At 37.8% G+C, this 9,314-nt stretch overlaps 1 protein-coding gene across 3 annotated transcripts in view; it reads right to left on the bottom strand.

The window, feature by feature from the left end:
• Nucleotides 1–4,024: 4,024 nt before the first annotated feature.
• The window catches only part of HAPLN1 (hyaluronan and proteoglycan link protein 1), an 83,496-nt gene continuing 78,206 nt past the window's right edge, over nt 4,025–9,314 (bottom strand). For all 3 annotated transcript variants that reach the window (XM_020790297.3, XM_020790296.3, XM_072992585.2), the window contains exon 5: nt 4,025–7,218. In XM_020790297.3, coding sequence (XP_020645956.1) covers nt 6,929–7,218 — 290 coding nt within the window. In that variant the 3' untranslated portion in view covers nt 4,025–6,928. The remainder of the gene's footprint in view (nt 7,219–9,314) is intronic.

The raw sequence follows: 9,314 nt of genomic DNA, 5'->3' as shown, positions 1-9,314 counted from the left end.
TCAGTTCCTTGAAGTAGCCTAACTATTGGCATAAGTGTATTTTTATCTTTAGAAATAATAAAGGAAAGGCATAAATAAAAAGCTATCCAGCTGTGAGGGGATCTGAATACACTGCCTTGCAGCTTTATTTTACTTATTCCCACTGTATATTGTTGATAGTATTTGAAGTGTTTAAAGAGCTAAGTAACATTGGCTCTAAAGTAAAGCTCTGTTCCAGTGATTTTTACCTAGCACAACTTGTGCTGGAAAATGGGGAAAAATTACTTAAAAGATAACTGATGAAAGACCATTTTATAGTGAGTTCCCAGAAAACCGAAAGAGTTTCCATTAAAGGTAACAAACAGTTCATCCAAATAGTACATTTAGAAGACATAGCCAGTGAGGCTCGGCTTGGCACCCTCTTCAACTCATCTTTGCACCTCTCCTCAGTTCATGCTGGCTGCCCCTTCGTGGAGTCCACCCCTAAGGTTGGTCCTGCATATCCTATACTTTGGCCTAAGAGTGGTAACAATAGTAGGCAAGGCGAGGTGAAATAAAGAGGAAATGGAAAATCTGCATTTGAGAGGAACACTGAAAATGTTAAGTGCTATTCTGAATACCTTAATACTTATGTCTTGTTCCAAGCATAAAGAATAGAATAATATAGAGGGCCTAAGGCATGGGATCTAACCTGTCTCACGTACCATTTTGATTCGGGCCACACTATTCTAGGTTCTGTAGAAGAGGAAGAAGTGAATTAGAGTTTGATCTTTACCTTTTTTTCATAACTCCTAATGAGACACAAGTGATACAGGTAAAATTGATGAACTGTCAAACAAACAAACAAAAACACTACTAGTCTGCTCATAAAGACAGAAGATCCATTTCTTAAAAGACCAATGTGATTTAATTGTTGCCATTCAGGGACATTAAAATTCCAATACATGGTGCAATACAAGGAAAATGACACAGCACATTAGTTCATTTTATCATCATAGTTTTTCCTCTCTTTCCAAGAATGGTAGCACTGACATAAACCAGCTTTTAAGCATTCCCTTCAGACATTGTCCAAGTACCATTTCCTCACTGAAGAATGCTTTGCAAGCCACACTAATGTTGTAAGGCCTATGCATTATTACTTATATTAGTAACCATGTAAAATAAATACAATTTCTACTTCCTTTCTACAATTTCTACACACTTCCTTTGTGTTCATTTCTTTTGTAATCACACTTTTACTTCCCAAACTAACTACTTACAAGGTAAGAACATATTTTCTGAAACCTTATATATATCAATGCCATTAAATTTCTAGGGGATCAGAGGTTACCCTTACTTTGGTTAGAATATTTATGAGAAATGATAATACATGCTGTTTTAAATAATGTGATACTTTAATAGCACAAAAACCTCAGTAGTGGTGTTACTTGGATCAGCTGTGATGGCTGAAAGCCACTAGAATCAATAATTCAGTATCAAATAAACTGGACTATATTATAATCCACAATTATTTTGATGTGTTTACATTTTCCACTGCCCCATGGTCTCTCCTTGGAAAACTGGAAGATTAGATCTGAAGAATTATGTTAGTTTACATAAACGTCTCCCTCAAAGTCCTTGATTTAGTGGACATAAGTTTACACCAGAGTAGCCCTGAGTATCTTCCAGAGGTTAAAGATCCCACAGCCAGGTGTAAATCACACAGCATAAATCTCAGCTGTGAACTGCCGCTAGTTAAGAAGGCAAGGCTTGTATTCTTTATCAAGCACTTGGTGTACAAAGAGGAAAATAAGCCAACTTGCCACTGTGATTTACATTGTCTGATTCAGAAATATGTCCTGCACACTTCAGCCAAACTTCAGAGAATCTGTGACTGTATTTTTCTAAGTACTGCATTATCTCAGTGTTGGAATTGCTAGTTCAGATCAGACAATTTCAGGCTGGGCCAGCCATTAGCCGGATCGAGGCAGTTGCCTCAGGCAGTGAAGTGGTACCTCCCATTTGCTGCTGCCTGAACCTGGCCCCTTTCTTCTATCCATCACATCTGCCTCCATCTTATGACCATTTCCCAGATGGCCATGTGAATAATGCCTGGTCCCCAGGGATCCTTGAGGCCATTATGGAAACAGAGTGTCTTAAAAATGCCAGTACAGATGAATTTTTTTTGGGGGGGCACCTTTTCCCATAATGCCTTGACCCTCAAGGATACTGACAGCCAGGCATTATCCACATAGCCAACTGAGAAGTGGGTCGGCAGTGGTTAGAGGAAAGAAAGTGGCACTGTTCCTTCTGCCATCCTCCTCATAAGTATTACCATGAAAAAGAATAGAGAACAGAAATGGTGCTTCTTTTCCTGTATCTGGTGGCAGAACAGCTTGCACTGGCATTAAAGAATCCTTTGCTTTAATATAAAGAAAGAAAGCCTTCTGGAAACTTAGGGAAACTAGAAAAAATAGTCCCAGAGCACATCAGGGGAACATACTCTGGACAGAATCCTGTTGATGTCATGCCATCCAACTCCTGTGATGTCATCAGCTGAGATTGTGCTGCAGTTTTTTTGGGGGGAATTAAAAGCTTCCCACCCACCTCTGCAAGCTTCTGATGATCTCTAGGGATCTCCTTCATCCTTGTAAGCCTTCAGGAGCCACATAATGAAATGGAAATTATTTGAAACTTGAAAACTGCCAGAACCAGGTCTGGAACCAGCAGTGGTGAATTTTGGCCTTTTAACACTACTATGTTCCACAGCTCCTAAAGGCCTCTAAGATGGAGTTCCCCAGGGATCCTCAGAGATTGGGTGGATGGGTGGGATGCTTTTCCAACTGCCACAGCATGGCCATGGCTGATGACATCACTGGAGTTGTGCAGCATAACTTATGCCAACAGGGTTCTAGCCATTATTTTGTTTGGATTTTGTATGTGTTTTTGTGAGAAATGCTTTAGAATGCAGCCTATTGTTTCAAACTTCCTAACTTACAGTTTTGACAAAAAAGGCAGTTTTGCAAAAGAAATATTCCCTTTTACTCAGCACAATGTCACATTGTGCTCTATGTGTATGACTGTGAATTAGATGTATTTAAGATTGTAACTAAAGGGAAGTTACAATCCTCACGATTGTTCATTTGTACCAAATATTAAATTAGAGACAGTCCCTCATTGTAATCTGAAGTCCATTACTACTCCAGTTATGTAATCCAAGCAAACCTCTGTGACTCACCATATCATACTTGCAAATGATTGATCATATTTGCAAATGAAACCTATGCTTACTTCCAAATAACAAATCTCAAAAACAAGCAAACCCCAACCCCAACCCTATGAGCTAATTGGCAAAGTGGGGGAGATGTGAAAAGCTCTTGCTGTCAATCAGATGTTCTTAGCACTTTAGCAATTCCATCTTATAAAGGGCATACAGTGGTACCTCAACTTATAAACGTCTCCAGTTGCAAATGTTTTGAATTACGAATGGCTCCATTCGCAAAATGTTGCTTCAACTTACGAATAATAAAAAAAACACCTTTCAGGCCCTTTTTTGACCTGAGTTCATCTTAGGTGAAAAGAAGAAGAAAAAATTCTCCCCCCCAGTGGTAGGGTATGGATTAACCGGCTTTGCATTAGTTTCTATGGGAACTAATGCCTCTACTTACGAACAGCTCCTCGACATGTGAACGAAAAACAGCCTGAATGGATTAAATGGTTTTCAGTGTATATCTATGGGAAATCTTGCCTTGACTTACAAACTTTTCAATGTACGAACGCCGTTCCAATACGGATTAAGTTTGTAAGTCGAGGTATGTGGTACAGTATTTGTAATTTATAGTTTAGTCCACACTCAAGATGAGTTCAACTAAAACTCAAAAAGTCCATACATTTTCATTTAATCAAAAGAAGCCTTTCTCACATTTTTCTTTAGAGGATGGCTTGGTGCCAGAGATAGACAGGTGGAACTCTGCTGATACTGTAAGGCTTTTTTTTTTTTTGCTCCTCCATCAATATAGCACCTTTGCCCCCTTAGTTACCTAAGGCTCCTGAAGAGAGGCTCCAATTGAGGCTCAAGAGAACTTTTTTGCAATGACACATGATGGGCATCTGCAGCAAGATGAGAAAACTGAGTGAAATCCCCAGAGCTTTCTTATGCAGGCTGCGCTAGCCACTTCTGGATCCTAGCCATTCATCTCCTCTTCCATCAGTCTTTAGTCTGTCATAATGTGGTAATGATGTAGTCCAACCTATCTAAAGGATGCCAGGCCTGAGAGGGCTGCTCTACACTTCCATTTTGCTCATTTTTTTTGCTGTTATCGCTTGCCATTTCCTTTTTTCCTTGAACAACGGGAGTTACAAGAAACAGCCTTCTAATCACAAGCATATACACAAATGCCAGTTATAAAGATATAACAAACATCCGATCGCCCTGCTTACTCTAGGATCTTCTTCCATAGAGTCCTGGGGACCCTAAGTCTTTGCAATCCATTTGATATTTTCACATCACATTTTAGGATTGTAAAGTGGCTGATCTTTTTCAGACATCACCAAGGTGCAGCTGATGGGCCATTGCTCCATTTTTATTCCACACTTTGTTCAGGACTTTGCATGTGAAGTTTGCTATGGTAGCCAAAGAACATCAGCCCATGCCCATTGATTAAAACTACACAAAAAATAAATCTGCATCACATCAATGTTTAATTTGCTCGATTTTTAAATCAAAGCATGTGCATGCACATATCCTTTATCAATGTTCTTTCTCCTGTTTTATTCGTAAATCTAGCAAAAATGTTTAGGGCTTTTCACCCAGATATCTGCCAGTTCTTAGAATAATAGGTATTAGGGAAGAGTCCTTTCCCAGTTCCATGACAGCATGGTTTGCCTACTACAACGTTCTCTTAGGAAACCAGACAAGATCAAAACCAGTATTCTATGTAATGTGGCTATATCAATTGGCTGTATTATGTTCATAAATATCATGTTATGTATAAAGTAGCATAAACATATTATTATGATTTGCCTTTCTCACAAAGAAATATTGACCCATGTTCCATAAACAAGCATGAAACTGCTGTTAGCTCTTGAAAGTAAAATTCACTGGTCCCAATCCAGATAAAGCTAGTCATGAAGGCTACAATGCAATTCATACTTCCTGGAAATTAAGTCTCACTGAAGCAATCCCAACAAATTTAGTGGGACATCCAGATCGTCTGAGTAGTACAGGATTACACTGCCAATTCCACTGAAAATTGTGGAATAAATTAACTGTGGCATATGATTAGCCCACCCACTGAATGAGGTAATATAGCCCGCTGTGTAATCTCAGAATCTATTAGTATTGAGGAAGGAGCGGGAAGTTGGAGAGGAGAAGAGAGGAAAATCATGTTGCATGAGAAAAAATTCTTCATGACTGATTTCTTCAATTAATTTAAACAAGACTTACTCAGAACTATTTTTGAGATATCAAAGTAGCTCTGTTCATTATGTCACCATATATTACTCTTTTTATTTACCATCCAGAATATCATATAAAAGGTATATTTTTTTTTTACTATGCAGGACTCTGAATTGTTGTATATTACAGCTCACAACTTGGGGAAAATATTCCAGAATTCCAACAGTCAAAGAGTCAAGATAGTTGGTGCTGCTGATCATCCTCTTCCAGATGTGGAGAATGCTTTTGGGCATGGAACTTTAGTATATGCAAAGAGCTCCTTTGTTTACAAGAGCTTCCTCATTCATTAGAGGAGAGAGGAAAATCTATAGGCACAAAGGGAGGTATGCATGGAGATGCTGTCTCCATTAAAATGAATGGGAAATGAAGAGTGAGTGAAAATGGGAATGTGTATCTGGATCACTGGATTAGGGGCAGTGAATACAGCGATATTTCACCCTTTCCTAAATAGGGTCACTTTTAATCACAGAGTAGATAATATGTTTCAAGATTCATCAGACATTTATCTCTCACATGAATAACTAAGAAAGAAATATTAAATATTTAAATGTTTCATTTATAAAGACAATAGTATTTTAAAAGCTATCATGAAATCAAGCTGCTATACTTAATACATTTGTGTGTTTCTGTCCAGCAGTTCCTCTATATATAACTGCCCTGAGTAGATGCTAAATGCTGCTTAGCAAAATGGCCTTTAGGAATTATTAAAAAAACAAAACTCAAAACACCTCCATAAAGCTACTCAAAGTAATGCAATACATTTCAGGCATAGTTAGTTTGAATTAAAGAACTCAAAGAAAGTAGGGCCCACGCTTTAATAATTCATACACACATTTCTACTGCATACACAATAAAACCAGGAATGATACTTGGAAGATTTGATGATGCTTGTTGGAATGTTATGGGATTACTGAGCAGGTTTTGCTGAAAGGCATGATTTTAAATAGTGAAATGATTTTCATGTTGTAAACTATAACACACTGTTGTTTTAAACTGCCTTCATAACTTTGTTTTTAACTGCTTACAAAATGACAAGGAATTGGCAGTTTTAAAAAAATCAATATAGCTCAGATCTGGAGATCTCAGCCATTATTCTCTGGTCCATTTTAACAAGATGCAAGTATGTAAACTATTATCCTTGGAAACAAGGTTTTTGCTTTGAGTAGCTTTACATTCTTAAGTTAGTCTTAGCAATCATCAAGCTATTGCATGCCCCATTCATGAAGAAAAATATTTTGTCAGAATGATGTAGCTTAAAAAGTTACACTTCAAGCACTTCCTTACCTAGAGGTTCCTTTAAATTATATTAATTTAAAATATCTGTTGAATGGTGTTTTTTTTTTAAAAAAATTAACCAAAACAAATTAAAGGGTTGTTTTTTTATGAAAATGACTCTTTACAGTAAGTAAAAAAGATTTATCACAGTTTTGGTAAATTGCATGAGTTCAGACTGGAACAAAACCCTTCACATGTTCTTGATGGATCAGATACTCTTGTGCTCTAGAGTTACATTCACTGGTATGACCTGAAGCAGTAGACACCGTAGAGCTTGTGCTTTTTATCTGGAAAGCCCACAAAACGTACTGCTGCTTCAGTGGGACTGCAGCGTTTCCTTGGCCTGGAGATGGGATACCGGACGCTGCCATCAGCCAGCCAGCCGGCATCACAGCGGTCATATCCTAGGAGTTTCCAGGCTGCAAACATTTGGCCTACTTTGGCAATCTGTGCACCATCTTTGAGGCAGGCTTCCACAGCTTCATCGTAGGTCAGCTTGACAGGATGTATCAGGTAGTAAAAACGACCTAAGGAAAAGCAAAGGAAAAAGAAACACAGATGGCATGAAAAGATTAATAAGATACAATTAAAATACATTTCATTTAAATGTATTAAAAGAATATTTTCTGTACAGTTACAAAGCTAAAATTCCAGCTTTTAAAAACCATTAATTATTGTACTGTTGCCAGGTGCAAATAATGCTGTCTCTTTATATTCTTTTTGCCTGTGATCTCTACTTTGTGTGCTGTTATATTTGTCTTTTGATAGTCTGGACTATAAACTGTAAATCTGTCTCCATAATGATATGATTAAAAATTAAGAATAAGCATGCTGACTGGAAAATTCTGGAAAATGTTATTTTAAAACATAACTTTTTCAATCTCTGCTTGAAAAATGACTAGTCATTAAAAAAAAAATCCCATGGATTTTATTCTCTTTCCACGAATTACATAAAAATGCTTACATGGCATAGGGTCTAGTTGCACAACTATAACCAGCCCAACTTCTCATGGAACAATTGAGCTGGATATGGACCAGGTAAACATTTGCACAATGTTTTCAAGTCTCTCTGTTTTGGAAAGGCAAACCCGGGATGGTCCAAAGCAAAAGAAATGTTTACACTTTGCATGTTTTAAGGCAAATGTATTTCATTGTGAATAATACCCAATGTGTGTGTAAGCAGAGAATGGAAGCATCTCTTAGCATGTGGGCTACAAGCCAAACATCTGCTGTTCAACATGCACACAAGTTAAGCCACATGTGAGTGGTCCACACCTGAGTCCTTTCATTTGAGAAGACAATCCAGATTGTTCCTAAAGAAAGAAGGAAGCCTGTTGTGCAACACTCCTTGCCTTTTGCCTTTTATATAGCAGTGATTTCTAAGTATCAGAGCATTCAGTTAATATCTTAGTATCTGAGCAATTACTGCACACTAACACTTAACAAGCAGGCAACTTCCATTCGCTCTACTGGCTTCTTTTGTAACTTTCCTGTGCATTCTGAGCCAAAGATTCTCATTAAGGGCAAAGTTCCTGTTCAAGCACCATGACATTTCCTTTTAAGCATGGATGATTTCAGAAGACATAGTGAAAAGAAACTTGAGAAAGGTGGCAAGGGTTGGAGGGTTTGGAAGGGGTAGTCTTCATAATCCAATGAGCTCATGTAGAGAAGAGAAATTCATACTCGTAGAGATGGATTCCATTCCACCTCTCCAATCTGCTTTACTTAACCTATGTTTTGGCTGCATTACTGTTTTAACCATTCAGCATTTCATTTCTAGTAAAAGATATCATCATTATCACCATCATCTTAGAACTGCAGAATAAATAGTAAAGGCCAGCCCCTGTCAAGGAGGCAGAGTGGGGAACTGAACTTCCAACTTCTGGCTCTGCAATCAGATACATGAACCACTGATCTATCTAGCAGTTCTTGAGCTATCCAGCAGTTAGGGCTCAAATCTTCTCATGGTGTTCAGCTGGCATTACATACCACGGAAAGTTTAAGTATTGGACTACAACTCAGAATTTCACTATCTATATGACCACTGGCCATACCAACTGGGGCATCCTAGGAATTAAAGTCTACAAAAGGCACTCTTTCATATAACACTTTTTCTTAATTTCTGGATCATGAGAACTTTTCAATTAGATATGAAATGCAGTTTCTGTTTTAAATTCATGTAACTCTGTAACTCACTATTTCTTATGTTCTATATTTTAACGTTCTATGCCTTGGTTGTTTTGAAGCTCTGTTTTAAATTCCTATCACTCATTCTTATGTTCCAGAAATAAGATTCAGCAATGGATAATCTCGAATATTTCTTCCTATTTTTGTTTGACCAAAAGAACTGCCTAAAGCAGGGATGGTCACACCTGGGGGCGGGACGGGGAGGCTGAGAAACATGTTTGTGCTCTCAAACCTTTCTGCAGGCTGTACAGATATCAAAATGGAACATTTTGGCCATTGTCAGATGGGCACTTCCAGTTTCACGTTTTTGATTTTCTGCAGGAGGGTGGACTTAAATACTGTAGAAGGCTACTGACAGAAAAATTTAACTTGTGTTCATTATTATTTTTCTTCTGCAGTAAGTTAAATCTATTGTGCAAAACTGACTATTGCCTTT

This window comes from Pogona vitticeps, chromosome 2 (assembly GCF_051106095.1).
Source record: "Pogona vitticeps strain Pit_001003342236 chromosome 2, PviZW2.1, whole genome shotgun sequence".
Lineage (NCBI taxonomy): Eukaryota > Metazoa > Chordata > Lepidosauria > Squamata > Agamidae > Pogona > Pogona vitticeps.
Note: the sequence above shows the minus strand (reverse complement) of the source record. Positions and strands in the feature narration are given on the sequence as shown.